This window comes from Macaca mulatta, chromosome 15 (assembly GCF_049350105.2).
Source record: "Macaca mulatta isolate MMU2019108-1 chromosome 15, T2T-MMU8v2.0, whole genome shotgun sequence".
NCBI lineage: Eukaryota > Metazoa > Chordata > Mammalia > Primates > Cercopithecidae > Macaca > Macaca mulatta.
The window spans coordinates 61,142,121-61,159,820 of NC_133420.1; the positions used below are offsets into that span (position 1 = coordinate 61,142,121).

The 17,700-nt window shown below is 41.6% G+C and overlaps 1 protein-coding gene across 2 annotated transcripts in view; it reads right to left on the reverse strand.

Annotated features, from left to right (window-relative positions):
* Positions 1 to 15,823, reverse strand: part of LOC716041 (stimulated by retinoic acid gene 6 protein-like) — a 56,556-nt gene extending 40,733 nt beyond the window's left edge. For both annotated transcript variants that reach the window (XM_077965685.1, XM_077965684.1), the window contains exon 1: positions 13,519 to 15,823. In XM_077965685.1, the coding sequence (XP_077821811.1) occupies positions 13,519 to 13,538 (20 nt within the window). In that variant the 5' untranslated portion in view covers positions 13,539 to 15,823. The remainder of the gene's footprint in view (positions 1 to 13,518) is intronic.
* Between the last annotated feature and the right edge of the window lie 1,877 nt (positions 15,824 to 17,700).

The following is a 17,700-nucleotide window of genomic DNA, read 5'->3' on the forward strand; positions in this document are numbered from 1 at the left end:
GTTTTGGGAGAGACATGGACATTTAGATCCAGGAAGCACAAAGATCCCCAATTAGATTCAACCCGAAAAGATCTTCTCTGAGGCACATTATAATCAAATGGCCAAAAATCAAAGACAAAGAAATAATTCTAAAAGCTGTAAGACAAAAGCATCACGTCACATATAAGGGAATCTCCATTAGACTGCATATTTCTCAGCAGAAACCCTGCAGGTAAGGAAAGAATGGGATGAAATAGTCAAAGTGCTGAAAAACAAAACAAAACAAAACCCCTGTTAACCAAGAACACTATATTTAGCAAAACTATCATCCTTCAGAAATGAAAGAGAAATAAAGACCTTCCCAGATAAGCAAAAACTGGGGGAATTTATTACCACTAGACCAGCCTTACAAGAAATGCTTAAAGGAGTGCTGCAACTGGAAGCTAAAAATCAATAACCAGTAGAGGTATATTTATAATCAAACTGATACTACCCCAGTTGTTATAATGGTGCTATGTAAATCTTTCATTTCTTTAGTATGAAAAGTAAAAGTCAAATGGTCAATAAGAGCTACAATTAGTGGCTAAGGAACATGCAATAAAGATGCAAATTAAGGCAATGAAAATATAAATTGTGGAAGGAGAAAAATAGTATGGAGTATTTTTATGCAACCAAAGTTAAATTATTATCAGCTTAAAGTTGTCTATTATAACTACAAGACTCTGCGTTAGCCTCACAATAACTACGAAAAAAAAAAAAGAAAATTAAAACAGACACACAAACAAGAAAAAGAAAATAAACAAAGCTTAATACCACAGAAAACCACTGAACCAAAGGTAAACAGTAAGAGAGGAAGAAAGGAAAAAAGCATCTACAAAACAGCCAACAAACAATCAAATGGCAGGAGTACATCCTACTTATCAATAATAACTGTGAATATAAATGGATTAAATTATCCAATTTAAAGTAAGCTCTTGAATGGATTTAAAAACAACACTCAACTATATGCTGCCTATAAGAGATGAGCCTCACTGGTAGACAAGCATAGACTGAAAGTAAAGGAATGGAAAAAGATATTTCATGCAAACAGACACCAAAAGTGAGCAAGAGTACGCATACTCCTGATAAAGGATAAAAGAGATAGACATTTTATCAGATAAAATAGACTTTAAGTTAAAAACTATAAAAAGCAACAAGGGAGGTCATTAATGACAAAGGAATCAATTCAACAAGTGGATTAACAACTGTAAATATATATACACTCAACACTGAAGCACCCTAATATATAATGAATATATAATATTATGAATAATATATCATGAAGCACCCTAATATATAAATGCATATTATTAGATCTAAAAGGAGGGATAGATTGTAATACAATAACAGTAGGGTACTTCACCATCCCCCTTTCAACAATGGACAGATCATCTAGACAGAAAATCAAGAAAGAAACATTGGACTTAGGCCAGGCATGGTGGCTTATGCCTATAATCCCAATGCTTTGGTAGTCCAAGGCAGGAGGATCACTTGAGGCCAGGAGTTCAAGATTAGCCTGGGCAACATAGCAAGACCTCTTCTCTATAAAAAATTTTAAAAATTAGCTGATCTCGGTGGCACATGCCTGTAGTTTCAGCTACTCAGAAGCCTGAGGCAGGAGAATCACCTGTGCCCAGGAGTGACCTATGATCACATCACTGCACTCCAGCCTGGACAAGAGAAAGACCCTGCCTCTATAAAACAAAGAAACAATAAAAAACAACAATCAAACAAAAAACAAGAAACATGAAACATCAGACTTAAACTGCACATAGACTAAATGGACTTAACAGACATGTACAGAACATTCCACCCAGCACTGCAGAATACACATTCTTCTCTGGAACATGGAACATTCTCCAGGATAGATCATGTATGTATTAGGTCACAGAATAGGTCTTAACAAATGCAAGATGATTGAAATTATTTCAAGAATTTTCTTATTGACCACAATGATAAAAAAACTAGAAATCAATAACAGAAGGAACACTGCAACAGAAGTACAAATGTATGGAAATTTTAAAACATGCTTCCAAATAACCACTAGGTCAATGAATAAATTAAAGAGGGAATTTTAAAATTTATTGAGGAAAATTAAGAGTGGAAACACATTGTACCAAAACCAATGGTACACAGCAAAAGCAGTTATAAGGGGGAAGTGTATAGCCATAAACATCTACATTAAAAAAGAAGAAAGATTTCTAATAACCTAATGACACACCTCAAGGAACTAGAAAAACAGGAACAAACCAAACCCCAAATTGGTAGAAATAAGAAAGTAATAAAGTTGAGGGCAGAAATAAATGAAACAAGGCCAAGAAAAGCAATTTTTATTTCATTTATTGTTTATTTCTTTTTGTGATGGAGTTTTGCTCTGTCACCCAGACTGGAGTGCAGTGGTGTGATCTCAGCTCACTGCAACCTCTGCCTCCCAGGTTCAAGCGATCCTCATGCCTCAACCTCCTCAGTAGGTGGAATTACAGGCTTCCACCACCATGCCCAGCTAATTTTTGTATTTTTAGTAGAGATTTTTCACCATGTTGCCCAGGCTGGTCTCCAACTCCTGACCTCAGGTGATCCACCTGCCTCAGCTTCCCAACGTGATGGGATTACAGGCATCAGCCACCACACCAGGCCAAAAAAAAAGCAATTTTTAAAAAATTAGCAAAAAAGAGTTCTTTTTTCTGAAAAGATAAACAAGATCAACAAATCTTTAGCTAGACTAACAATAAAGGGAGAAGATGCAAACAAAGTCAGAGATGAAAAAGGATACATTACAACTAACACCACAGAAATACAAAGGATCATAAGAGACTCATGAATAACAACTATATGTAAACAAATTTGAAAACATAAAAGAAAAGGATAAATGCCTAGACACATACAACACCCCAAGGTTAAATTATGAAGAAATACAAAACCTGAATAGAGGAGAAACAAGTGAGAAAATTGAATCAGTAATAAAAAGTCTTTCATCACAAAAAGCCCTTGACCCAATGGCTCTACTGCTAAATTCTATCAGACATTTAAAGAAAAGCTAATATCAATTCTTCTCAAACTATTCCAGAGAACTGAGGAGAGGGGAATAGTTCCAAATGCATTTTACAAGGCCAGCATTACGCTGATTCCAAAACCAGATGAGGGCACATAATAAAACAAAACTACAGGCCAATATCTCTGATAAACATAGATGTAAAAATTCTCAACAAGGTACTGACAAACCAAATTCAACAGCACATTAAAAATATCATTCACTATGATCAAGTGAGAGTCATCCCAGGGATGCAAAGATGGTTCAACAAATGCATTTCAATACATGTGATATGCCACATTAACAGAAAGAAAGACAAAAACCACATGATCACTTCATTAAATGCTGAAAAAGCATTTGACAAAATTCAATATCCCTTCAAAATAAAAACTCTCAACAAATTAGGCATAGAATATATGTACCTCAATCCAATAAAGGCCATGTATGACAAGCCCACAGCTAACATAATACTGAATGGGGGAAAGTTGAAAGATTTTTCTCTAAGATCAGGAATAAGACAAGGATGCCCACTTTCACCACTTCTATTCAACACAGTACTGGAAGTCCTGACCAGAATAATTAAGCAAGAAAAAAAATAAAAGGCATTCATATTAGAAAGGAGGAAGTCAAATTGTTCCTATCTGCAGATGACATAATCTTATATCTAGAAAATCTTAAAGACTTGACAAAAAACTATATTAGAACTAAGAAATGAATTCAATAAAGTGTCAGGAGGCAAAATCAAAATGTAAAAATAAATATCATTGCTATACAAGAAAGAAAGGAAGGGAGGGAGGGAAGGAGGGAGGGAGGGAGGAAGGGAAGAAAGGAAGGAAGAAGGAAGGAAGGAAAGAAGGAAGAAAGGAAGGAAGGAGGGAAGGAAGGAAGGAAAAAAGAAAGAAAGAGAGAGAAAAAACAAAACAAAAAAAACCCTAGGAATAAACTTCACCAGTGAGGTGAAAGATCTCTACACTGGAAACTAAAATATTGATAAAAGAAATTAAAGAGGACACAAATAAATAGAAAGATGTTCTATGTTCATAAATTGAAATAATTAATGTTGTTAAAGTAGCCATAAAATACCCAAAGCAATCTACAGATTTAATGCAATCCCTATCAAAACACCAATAATATTCTTCACAGAAATGTAAAAAACAATTTTAATATGTATATGGAATCACAAAAATCTCCAAATAGCCAAAGCAATCCTGAATAAATCTGGAGGCATCACACAATTTGACTTTAAAATATACTACTAATACAAGGCTGTAGTAACCAAAACAGCATGGTGTTGGCATAAAAACAGGCACGTAGAACAATGGCACAGAACAGACAGCCCAGAAATTAATTAATGAATCTACAAGTAACTGATTTTTCACAAAAGTGCCATGAACACACATTGGGAAAAGGACACTCTCTTCAATAAACGGGGCTGGAAACATTGGATATCCACATGCAGAAAAATGAGAATAGACACCCCCACTACCTCTCACCACATACAAAAATCAAATCAAAATGGATTAAAGACTTAAATGTAAAACCTCAAACTATGAAACTACTAGAACATCAGGGAAATGCTTGATGAAATCAGGCTGGGCAAGGATTTTTAAAATAAACCCTCAAAAGCACAGGCAACAAAAGCAAAAACGAGAAACGGGATTACACCAAACTAAAAAGGTTTTGTGCAGTGAAGGAAATGACTGACAGAGTGACAAGACAACCTACAGAATGGGATAAAAGATTTGCAAACTATCTAACAAGGAGTTAATATCCAGAATATATAAGCAACTTAAACAACTCAACAGCACAACTAGTTATTTAACCCAACTAAAAAATGGGCTAAAGACCTTAATAGGCATTTCTCAAAAGAAGACATGCAAATGGCCAACATGAAAAATTTCAACATCACTAATCATTAGGGAAACGCAAATCAAAACCACAATGAGATACTACCTCACTACGGTTAGAATGGCTATTCAAAAAGACAAAGCAAAACAAGTGGTGGTGAGGATGTGAAGAAAAGGGAACATTTACTTTTGGTGGGGATGTAAATTAGTACAGCCATTATGGAAAACAGTATAGAAGTTCCTCAAAAAAGTTGAAACTAGAACTACCATATAATCCAGCAATCCCCAGTATGAGTATTTATCCAAAGAAAATGTAAATTAGAACACACTTTTGGTGGGGATGTAAATTAGTACAGCCATTATGGAAAATAGTATAGAAGTTCCTCAAAAAAATTGAAACTAGACCTACCATATAAATCCAGCAATCCCCAGTATGGGTATTTATCCAAAGAAAATGAAATCAGTATATCAAAAAGGTATTTGCACTCCCATGTTTACCACAGCACTATTCACAATAGCCAAGGTACAGAATCAACCCATGTGTTCAACAACAAATGAATGGATAAAGAAATTGTGGTACATACACAGTGGAATACTATTTAGCCATAAAAAAGAATGAAATCCTATCATTTGCAGCAACATGCATGAGCCCAGAGGACATTATGTTAAGTGAAATGAGCCAGACACAGAAAGACAAATACCAAATGATCTTACTCACAAGCAGAATCTTTTAAAAAGGTGATACAGAAGTAGAACAGTAGTTACTAGAAACCAGGAGGGAATGGGAGAAGGAAGAATGGGGAGAAGTTGGTGAATGGTTACAAAGTGATAATTAAATAAGATTAATAAATTCTGGTGTTCTATTGCACAGTAGGGTAACTATAGTTAGCAGTAAGGTATTGTATACTACAAAATAGCTGAAGCAGAGGTTTTTAATGTTCTCGACATAAATAAATCATAAATGTATAAGACAATAGGTATACTAACTATCCAGATTTGATCATTGTACAGCATATGCATAAACCAAAACATCAAATTGTGTTCCATAAATATGTAGAATTACAATGTGTCAATTAAATTTTTATTTTAAATGATAAATAAAATGAGGGCCAATCTGAAGAGTGACATACACCTACGTGCTGCTTCTAGAACACAGTTATCTCTATTCCTCCCTCCATTCTCCAACATGTGCCACTGATCATCTGTTGGGGGGGTCTCCCACATCCTTCTGCTTTTTTTGGTCCTAACATGATCACTCTGTAGTAGGAAGTTAAACCTATGATAGTAGCTTTCATTGATTGATGTCACTTTATTGTGTCCCTATGTCCCAGGCACTCTGCTATTTTATATTACCTAACTCAACCTTTACTAGAATCTTATGAGGTAAGTTGTATCAGCCCTTTTTTAAAATGAGGAACTGAAGCCAGGTGAGGTGTGATGATTTACCCAAGAGGAAGCAAGTGTGGGAGTCAGGCTCCCCTTCACCTCCCCGTCCTCTGCCCCAGTCCTTGGCTCACTCAGGTGGTTTCTTGGAGCTCCAGAGTTTCCTGGTTTTCCAGGCTGTGGCCAACTCACCTCTGTCCTCAGAGACCAGTCAAGTGCCTGGCAAGTGGCTCAGGGAATGGTGATTAATTCCATGGGACTCTCTCCCAGGGAACTGAGGCCCAGAGAGGAGCAGAGATCAGAAGCATCAGTTGCCCAGGACTTTTGAGGTACCCGATTGTGCTCATTGAGCAGAGCGCTGACCACCTTGTGGGCACAGAAGAAATGGTTCCCACTTCTCAGTGCAGAGTGGGTTAGGGAAGGAGGAAGGGGTGTGTGCAGAGTGCATGTGAGTGTGCATCCATGTGATGCCTTCCGCAATGCAGCCATGTGTACTTTGGGATGTCTGATTCTGCACCAGCCCTGCCCTACTTTCGTGAATCCCATGAATCCCCTTGTTCATTCCCCAGAATCCTGCCTTGGAGGTCTGAGGTAGATGTAGAGGTGCTGAGGCTGGCTTGTGCCAAATGTGAAGAACCAATTGTCATACTGTAAGGAATTCTGCAAGCCAGTTGTGAAGCACCACCATTGTTTTTAAAAATTAAGTTATATAAACCTATAAGCAAATAAGTTATATTATAAACAAAGATTAAAAAAACTCAAAACTAATCTCTTCAAGCTGGGCACAGTGGTGGGCACTGATAGTCCCAGATACTCAGGAGGCTGAGGCAGGACGACTTCTTGAGCCCAGGAGTTTGACACCAGCCTGGGCAACACAGTGAGACCCTGTCTCTAAACAACAAAACTCATCACTTTCCAATTGTTTTGCTACCTTTTACTATCATCTATGATCTTGGGATATGCTCTTATTACATCTGTATAATGTAAACACTGTTATGATGTGCTGTTGTGCATCGCTTTCCAACTCCATATTCAGTGACATCACCTCGCTTGACATCAGCCACGATGGGAATGTTTATATCATGGCAATAGGCAAACACTACAAATCGGGGCTTGATTTATTGTTTTGTAGATTGCCTGTAAAGTGACAGAGAAAATGTTAATACTGCAGATTTAAAAACATATGTTTGTAGCTATTACAGAGTGCATAGCAGAAATAATTGAGAAAATATTCTTCCAGAATTCAAAAACGTTTACCCCACTCAGCAAAGTAACTCCTGACAATCAGCAAACAAGTCCTGACTTACATCTAGTGTTTGTTCTTTCCCATTTGTCTTACTCATTAATGTAAATAAAAATATCAACCAATAATCATGTTGAAACTATGTTCACTCATCAACTGCAATCATAGCTTGGCTACAGATGAATTCAGCAGAAATTAAGGAAAGCATTCTATGAGAATTAATTGGCTGAATGGAATTTGCAATAAAGATATTGTATATTTTTTATTTGTCAATTATGTAAAATGTATTATATCAGTATAATTTATAATAAGCTTATATATACATATGCATACTTTTTCAAGATCCAGTTATGATACATTTCCCAGTATACCACTGGGCACAAGTGACCTTGGCTCTGGCATTTCCTAAAATAATGAAGAAGTCAGAGTTTCTAGGACCAAGGTCAATATTAACTATGCTTTAGAGGAAAGACAACAAGGTTAAATAAAAGAACTCAGGAGAGAGCCAGTGCCCCACCCTATGCTCTTCTCCCTACGCTCTGCATTGCACAAATCCTTTTTCTCTACTTTGTAAAATGAGGACATTGGACCAGACAAAATTTTTTAACTACAAGTCACAGTTGTATGTGTTACATATATAACACACTACTCATAGTTACAACTATGACCCAGTTGAGATGTGTGTGTGCACACATGCGTGTTTAACAAACTTCTGCGCATGCATGTTTAACGAATTTTCACAAAACAATACCCTTACTATGCTCAGTGCCCTTTGGTAGTCCTAATTTGGTTCAAGTAATTTGTACTCTGTCCCATTCCATTTTGTACAACGCTGGTCATAAACACTGAATTGATTTTACAGCCCACTAATGGGTTGCAACCAAGTGTTTGGAAAAAGAAAACACAAACTTGACTATCAGATGATTGCTAGGGGGCCATCTGTCCATGAAGGCCTCTGATGCATTCTGCAAATATGTGTCTTCACACTGCAGGATCCTAAACACTGCGACCTGCTCAGATGTGTAAACAGCAAATGAGGTCATGTGGAAACTTTAGCTCAGATCTTATTGCCTCTCTGGGCCCTCCTCCTCGCTCCTCCCTGACCCAAAGTCATTCCCTCCTCCCTCCCACTTCTCCTCCCCCAGCCCCACTGAACTTGGCTGAGGGTCCTCTCTAGCACTCCTCAAATCTTCTTCATGCTATTTTTCACGTCTCATCTCTCACTTTCCAGTTATGAACTTTTCAAAAGCTAGAAACACGTTTTATTCAACTGTGAATTCCAACTGTCCCTTACCCAACCCCTACGCTGAGCTTCTAGACTTCAGGTAAGGTACATAATAAATCCAAGTGCGTGCTTGCTGAATGAATAAGTGAGTGAAGGAAAGAAGGAAAGAATGCAGGAAGGGCGGGTGCCAGGGAGACATACACTCTGCACTGTGTGTACTTGGCCTGCATTGGTCTGAGCTGCCTCCTGGCCCCTCATCCACTCCAAGTAGTGGAATCACAGACTAGCATCCACCCATGGGAAGTGTGAATGCCTCTGTACTCTCTGCCACTCTCCCTCCCCACAGGGCAGCCCTGAAGCTCCATTTGGGCACTTTCAAGGGTAGGAACCCTGTACCTCCCAGGCCAACCCTGCCATCTTGCTGAGTCAGCCAGGCTCAGTGGAAAAGTGTGGGCTTTGGAGCCAGGAAGACCATGAGAGTGAGTCCCAGCTCCACCACACGCCAGCTGTGTGACTGTGGGCGAGCCATGCCCTTCTTTGGGTCTTACTCTTCTCGTCCTGAAAATGGATCCAGTGTCCCCTTCCAGGGCTCTGTGTAGATGAGATACAATGAGAATCAAGTGCCTGGACTCGTGCCCAAAGAGTAGTTTTATTCAACTACTCAGAATCAAGACAAGAGAATGGCAGGGGCTTGTGGAGGTTTGAGAACAAACTTCTGTATCAGATCACTTGTACTTATTCTCAGTCTTTTCCCCACTTTTGGACAACTCTGACAAAAGAAAGGTGTTTTTCCTTTCACAGAACTGAAAGGGGACTGTCACTGGTTGCGTTTCTACCTCCTCGGAGCCTGGACCCTGTCTGCTTCTCTGTCCCCGGAGCATCTGGTAAGCAGTGGCAACCTCTCCCATTCCCCACAGGCTCTGCCTTCCATCCCCCAGCCCTAGTCCAGTGCTATGCATGGTTGTGCTCAGCCAGGCTGGCATCCCTGGCCTTCTGCTAGGGCGGAAAGTGCCAAGGACTCCACTACCTTTGGGCCCCTGACCATGCAGTGCATTGCAGTCCCCACCTGGTTAACCAGTAACCAGAATGGCTGCCCACGCCTGGCCCCATGACCAATCTTACCCTTCCCTACTGCAGGAAGACTGACCCAAAGCCCAGCACCTTTGCCCAGCATGGGCCAGGTGCCCTCCTGGGCCACCGACCTCCTTTGAAGCCTTCATGTGAAGAGGCCCAGTCAGGGAAATCCACTTTGAGCCCATCCCAGCTCTGCTGCTAACCACTGTGGCTCCTTAGGCTCAGGGGACCCCTAGGTCTCTGTTTGCTCACTTCTGAATTGAGGGGATAGGATGGACTGCTTGGGACATGGCCCAGTGTCACAGCCACCAGTCCACTGTTTGGAGCTAACTTTTCATAGGTCTGTGTCCCCCACTGAATGGGGAGCTCTTCGAGGGCAGAGGCCCTTCTCATTCAGCTCCCTGTGCCCAGCTCCTGCCCATACCTCTGGCACCACTTAGCATTCACTCATGTTTCCTAAACGAGTGAATGGAAAGCTAACATCCCTCAAGGGTCTACTATGTGCCAAGCTTTGTTTTAAACATTTAGTATGTTTACCACCTTGTTTCATCCTCACAACAGCCCTATGGGAAAGGTACATTATCACTCCATTTCACAGATGAGGAAACTGAGGCACTGAAAGATCCAGAATATTGTCCAACTTACACAGCTAGCAAGTTGGGGAGCCAGGCATTGAATGCTAACAATCTGGATGATCATAAAAGAACTCTCTGACTGCTAAGTTCTGATTTCAATGTAATTTTCAGCTCCTATGGCCAGGGCAGTCTGGGCTCTCTCAAAATCAAAACAAGAGAATGGCAGGGGCTTGTGGAGGTTTGAGAACAAACTTCTGTACCAGATCACTTGTACACCACTTTAAGAATTCCACGGAGAAAGCAGAATTCTTTTCAAAAATGAAATCCAGGCAGGGCATGGTGGCTCAAGCCTATAATCCCAGCACTTTGGGAGGCTGATGGAGGAGGATCGCTTGAGCCCAGGAGTTTGAGACCAACCAGAGAAACATAGGGAGACCCCCCATCTCTACAAAAAATAAAAAGCTTAGCTGGGCTTAGAGGTGCATGTCTATGGTTCCAGCTACTCAGGAGGCTGAGGTGGAGGGCTCACCTGGACCAGGGAGACCAAGGCTGCAGTGAGCTGTGATTGTACCACTGTACTCCAGCCTGGGTGACAGAGTGAGACTCTGTCTCAAACAAAAACACAAAATGAAATTCATGATGAAATAATAGGCTGCCTAGGAGAGGAGGAGGGGATGGGGGAGTATCAATGCAACAAGATTGGCCATGTGTTGACAATTGTTGAAGCTGGCGGTTCATGATACTATTCTCTTTTCTTTTGTATGGGTTTGTATATTTCCATAATAAAAAGCTTAAATTTTTAAAATAAAATAAGAGGAAGTCCATGACTACCATAAACCCACATAAGCCTGCTGACTGTCTTTCTGGTTGTTTCCCAGTTTCTCCTTTTCCCCTGCAGGCCTGCCTCTGACAGCCCCTCAGAGCATCACATGCAGCTCCCTGCCTTTCTCTCTCTCTGTGTTGGCTTGTCTCTGTGTCTGCCACTTTCTATGACCTTCTGAGAATCAGGGAAAAGTTCTGCAATCAAGCCCACACATAAACACCCTGTTTTTATTTCACTTTATCCCGGAGCCTCTCTCTTTCTTCTCTGTGTGTTCAAATCTCTGTTCTCTTTGTCTTTGCTTTGACTTCTCCATTCATTTTGACCTTGCTGTATGTCTAGGAATGGTCAGCTCTGGCTGGTGCCCTGCTTTAGAAAATGTGCATGGGGGTGTTTTCATGCATGTCTGAAAAGTTCAGAGAATGCTACCACCAAAAAACCACCAAAAAACTTGTTGAAGAAGACAAAAACTTTTCTTCTCTACCTCCTTCCTTTCTTAACTGTCTAATAAAGTCATATTCATTTTCATTTCTTTTCACTTAATAAAAGTAACAATAATAATAGCCATTGTGTGTTGAATGTGAGTTGTGTGCTGGGCATTTGGATAAGGTTCTTATAGTTATTGTCTCACTTAACCCTTCACAACCTGTGTAACACGTACTAGTATTCCCGCTTCATGGATGAGAAAACTGAGGCTTTAGAGGTTAACTAAAAGCCCAAAGTCATTTAGCTAGATGCTGGCAGAGCTGGAGTTTGAACCCTTCTTATATTTTCCAAAGAGGAAACATATTCAGGCACTACAATGACATTAAAATATTGATAAAGGTTTCTAGGGTCCTTAGTGGGGACAGCGACACCCCTTCCCCACCCCTCACTGGTAGACCAATCAGAACTACATGCTCAGGCTGGGTCCTGCCCTGTGAGAAGGGCCCTGACCAGCTGAGCCATACCCAGGAAGAGGACCGTGATGGAGAGGGGGCCCTGAGAGGTATGGGGAGAAGCTCTCAGGGGCATGGTGCTGACTTCAAAGGAACGTCAAGGGCCCAAGAGGCATAGCTGGCACCAAAGGGTAGGCCACATTCTCTGGGTCCATCCTGGACTTTCCCTCTAATGCCAGACCACAGGGCCAATTGTCAGCCTCCTGGTTATCTGTCTCTGGATGTCCCATGGGCACCCCAGTCCAACATGTCCCATCTGAACACCCCAGTCCAACATGTCCCATCTGAACACCCCAACTTCCTGCTCCTCCCCTGGCATCCTCATCTCAGGAATGGCACTACCCCAGACCCATTCATCCAAGTCAGGGACCCAAAGTCATCCTCTACTCCTTCCTCTCCAATCCCTGCCAAATCCAGACACATCTCTCCACCCCGAAAGCCACCACCTTCGTCTCGGCCACTGCCCCCTTTGTCTGGACTATCTCAGTAGCCTCCTGCCCAGGCTCCTATCTCCTACCCATTTTCCATCCTGTGACCAGAGGGATCTTCCTAAAAATTGTCCTCTTAGCCTTTCCCTTCTCCCAGCCCAAGGGGCCAGCTGGAGAGAGGGGGAAAAGGAATAATGCTCTCAGACCTTCCAGTTTCAGTCTTTGCCCACCTCTGGCTGCCTCCTGTGCTCCCTGTCCACCAGTCCTACAAGCCGTCCCTCTGGTCTGTTTCCGGCCTCAGGTCTTTTCCATTCACTGCGCTCAGGCTCCCTCCCTCTTCCCGTGGGTGGGATTCTGGGTATCTCCTTTCCCAAGTGACTCTTATTCTTGTTGGTGTTTTCATGGCTCATTTCCCTCTTTGATCCTCCACAGTTCTAAATAGATACTGTGACGCCAGAAGGTGATGGTTGGATTTTTTGTTATATTTTGGAGTAGGCTTTCAGTTCTTGAATCTAAAACATTTGAAGGTTAGAATAAGAATTCTTAATTCCTGCCACCGGGGCAGGACTTTATGGATCTCGAATCCTTTCACATTCTTGTTCTCATATGATCTTCACAAAGCTGTGGTTTAGGTAAGGCAGGGGGTATCACACCTGATTCAGAGATGAGGAAACTCCAGGATTTGAACCCAGGCCCCCTAACAACACATCTGGGCTCTGTCCATTCCACTCTGTCTCTGAACTGAAGATGAAAGGAAATCTATTCACTGACCAAGTAACCTATCTATGTTATTTCCTCCATGCCAGCTTATCTATGAATTAGCTAAAACATGCCTTTCTCCCGGTTTTCATTAATCACCAGCATCACAGAAGGCAGTTGCTAGGAACATGCAGCTATCCAGCACGACTTGTCTCAGATCTGCCTCTTAAAGCTTACCTGGTGTTTTTGGAAAGCATCTTGGAGTGGGGGTACCACGTGCAGCCCTGGTGGGCAACGCGTTGGCAAAGGAGGCTTCTCTCAATTGTTCTTCGGGTTTCTCAGGGCTCTTGGATGTCACTGCTTCTGATGAGCTGATGTTCTGCCCAGTTCTCGTCACAGCACCGAAAAACTCAGAGAAAAGGCAAACTTCTAGCAAATATTTACCTAAGAAATGAAAGCAAGCAGGCAGCCTGCTTCCTCATTCCAGAACACTGCTGACTATTCAGCTCCCCTTCTCATGCTGCAGACGTAGGACTTACACTCCTATTTCCTCTCTCCTGGGCTCTTGCTGGCCCTTTCAAGCTCCTGCTGTGGGCACCATCCCCCTGAGCTGTCGGAGCTTTGCCGAGCAGCCATGGCCCCTTTGGTCAGGTGTAAAAATTATTACAGGCAATAAACTAGGACTCTGCCTTAAGGCAATACACTAGGAACACTGGCTCCTAGATTCTCCTGGAAACAAGGCAGCCCATTTGTGGGGAGAAGAGGCTGGAGACAAGTTCAGAACTGAATTCCAACCACATGGTGGACCCGCTAGCTGTCCACCAGGTGTTCCTGCTCCCTTTCCATAAAGTAAGGATATTTTCATCCCAGGCCATACTCCCCAGCCACCCTGGCATCTAGGGACAGACATGGACTAGGTCTCACCCGTGGAGTGTGAGCCGAAGTGATGTGTGTCACTTCTATGCCAAGATGGCCAAGGAACAAGCGTGTCTTTCCCACCTTCTCCTTCCCCATCTGTTGGTTGGACTCTAAGGCTCTAAAGGATATAGAATCACAGGATGGAAGGCATCTGGGTACATGAATCACCATGCAGACAAAACTGTCTTCTACACAGGCTGTCCTCTCACAGACTAGTGCATGAGCAAGAAGCAAAGTTCTATTGCAATAAGCTGGTGAAGAGTGGGGCTTATTTGTTCTAGCAGCTGGTGTTACCATAGCAGACACAGCACAGAATGTAGAGGACTTGCAAGCACCACATGGTCCATCCTTTATTTTGAGGATAAAGCTTCATTTTGATGTAATTACCTCTATAAATGTCCTATCTCCAAATACAGTTACATTCTAAGGTACTGGGAGTTAGGGCTTCAACACAGGAATTTGGGAGGCAGACACGGTTTGGTCCATAACACCCCAGATCGAATCAGCCATGGTGGAGTGGGAGAGAGTCATGGAGGCAGTGAACAGACACCATAACTGACAAACTCAGGCCATTTGTGTTTGCCAACGCTGACCTCTTCACTCCTGCCTGGAGCGGCTCCTCCCACCTCTACTGATCGGCATCGCTCTTGTTCATTAAGTCCTGCCTGAAGCAGAATCTGCCATGAAGTATCTTCTCATTGCCATGATGCAATCTTCTGTCTGGGCTTGACCTACATCCTTTTATGTCATATGTTTATTTGTTCATTTAACACACACTTATGGAGAAATAGGTGCAGTGGTTCCAAGTGTGGACTTGAGGGCCAACTCCATCATTTCTCAGCTGTGTAACCTCAGGCAAGTTTCATTGTTCACCTCTCTGAGCCTCAGTTTTATCTAAGACAAGCTATACCAACCTTATGGACAGTGGGGCTGAAATGAGCTAGTAGACATAGAATACTTAGCAGGGTGCCTGACAGACAGTAAGCACTCAGTGAACATTAGCTATCATTGGGAGCCGACTATGTGCCAGGTATTGGGCACACAGTCACAAAGTCACAGCCCCCTTCTAGGCCAGAGTGGCTCGGAAGCCACAGCTAGATCTGATTCAGCATGATGTCTGGGATACAGGGGAGGCTCCATACATACTTATTCTCAAAATGAAAATGATGAAAGAAAAACAAAAGAGAAAGAGAAATACAAAGATTGAGTACAACATACCTCTTTTGCTGGATGTCTAAAAGCAAAGAAACACTGTAAATGTATTTCCTCTGAAACCAGGCTGTCTCCTTCACTGAAAGAAGCAGTTCTTGATACATCCCTGTCAGATGGTTCATAGAAAATAATTGCAAAGCTCTTCTCCTTCTAGGTACGCAGAGATGCTATCACTTCCAGGAGTGCCCATCCGCAATGTGCTTCCTGGCTCCATTTCCCAGACTTCAAATGGATATTTTAAATTCTTGGATGATCATGGCAAGTTTCCTCACAATTTTACAATTCCTCTTTTCATACCATTAAGGAAGAATCATTATTGAATTGTCACCAACCGTTCTGGGGACATTGGAAAGGCAGCCACCTTAAAGTGGGGAAAAAAAAGCTAAGACATTGGTTTTAAAATGCTTAAATTCTGGACATTGGTTTTAAAATGCAAAAGTCTGGAATATTTGGTTTATAGTAGTAAAGACTCACTTCTGAGGGGCTGCCATGCTCCAGACTTGGACCCTTTTGAAACCAGCATGATAGATTTCATTTCGCTTCTCTTGGGCTTTCTTATTTTTGCATTGAACTCAAACAGAGAACTTGACATGTATCTCCAGAACATTTCAACATTTGATTTCTCTTCACCATGCTAAGCTACACAAGCCTTTTTGAATATTGTTTTTCCTATCCAATGTATATTAATTTCTTTGGGGGCATTTGAATACTCTCTCTGAGTTCATCTAGGTTACCAATAAAAACACTGAATAGAACAGAGCCCTATAGCACTCCACTACAGACTTTTTTCCAGGAGTTATGCAATGGTGCTGCAGTTGGCAGAGAGTGAGGACTACACCAGACCCAGGTTAGGAAGAGTTACTGTACTGGGGCCCTATATGTAGTAGGGTTCACAGCCTGGGTGATGTCACAGAAGGAAATTCAACAGTGTATCACAAAGGTTGTGCTTGTTTCCTGAGTGTTGTAAGCTTATTACAGGCCAGCTTCTAGTTATTCTCTAGAGACATGGCTTAATTATTAAATTAAGAACTAGCAATAGAAACTAGAAACTAGAAATAGAAACCAAACCAGAAGTAGAAATTAGAAACAAAAGAACTCAGATATCTAGAAGACCTAGTGCAATTTCTTCATTAAGTTGTGAATGGAAAATCAATCTTGGACCCTCACTAAGCTAAAGGGGAAAGTCAAGCTGGGAACTAAGTCAGGCAAACCTACTTCCCATTTTATTTCTAAATAAGATAGCTACAAAGTTTCAATTAAAAAAAAAAAAAGAGCTACATACCTTTCTCATAATTTACCCACAAGGAAATTCTTCATGGGCCTCAAGGTCTTTACCCTAAACAGTTCTGTGGAATTTCACCTTGGTATGTAAATTGATGGCTTATCTTCACACATGCTATACAAAGGACAGACAGAACTCAAAGTTATCCCTTTGTTCACCCGAGACAAATGCACATCTGATTGCTTCCTCTGCCCTATTGTTTATGTAAAAGTGCAGATTCACTGAGCCAGACTATGGGATAAGTGACTATTCCTCTACCTTCCTCTCACACATAAACTGTGTATTTAGGGAAAGGTTAATCAGAGACTCAAAAGAATGCAATCATTTGTCTCTTATCTACCTACGACCTAGAAGCCCCCACTTCGGGTTGTCCCACCACACCAGACAGAACCAATGTACTTCTTACACGTATTGATTGACGTCTCATCTCTCCCTAAAGTGTATAAAAGCAAGCTGTGCCCCGACCACCTTGGGCACATGTCAGTACCTCCTAAGGCTGTGTCACAGGTGTGTCCTTAATCCTGGCAAAATAAACTTTCTAAATTGATTGAAACCTGTCTCCAATATTTTTGTAATATCAATGGCTTTCTGGGACAGATATGAGTTTTGACTTGGGACTACTTTTCTCTCTTTGACAAGGAATGAAACCAACCTATATTCTGATCCTGCTCCTTCCCTGTTCTCTAACAGGTTTGCTTCCCCTCTGCTAGTAGAAGAAAGCCAATCTTTTTAGCTGGGCATTCAATGACCTTTGTAATCTGTCCCCAACTAATCTTTCCAGACCATTCTAGAGAAGACTCAACTCTGGATAAGCCCACAGGAGAGCTGGGACTAACCTCTCAGGCCTACCCACCTCTCCTGTCTTCACTCATTCATTCATATCACAAATATTTACAAAGTACCTACATATCAAGGACTATGCTAGTCTCTGAGGATAAATGCTGTTGGGACACACCTTGTTTCTTCTTCCCAGGGAGGACAAGATCCTGGCTGCAGCACAGTATTCA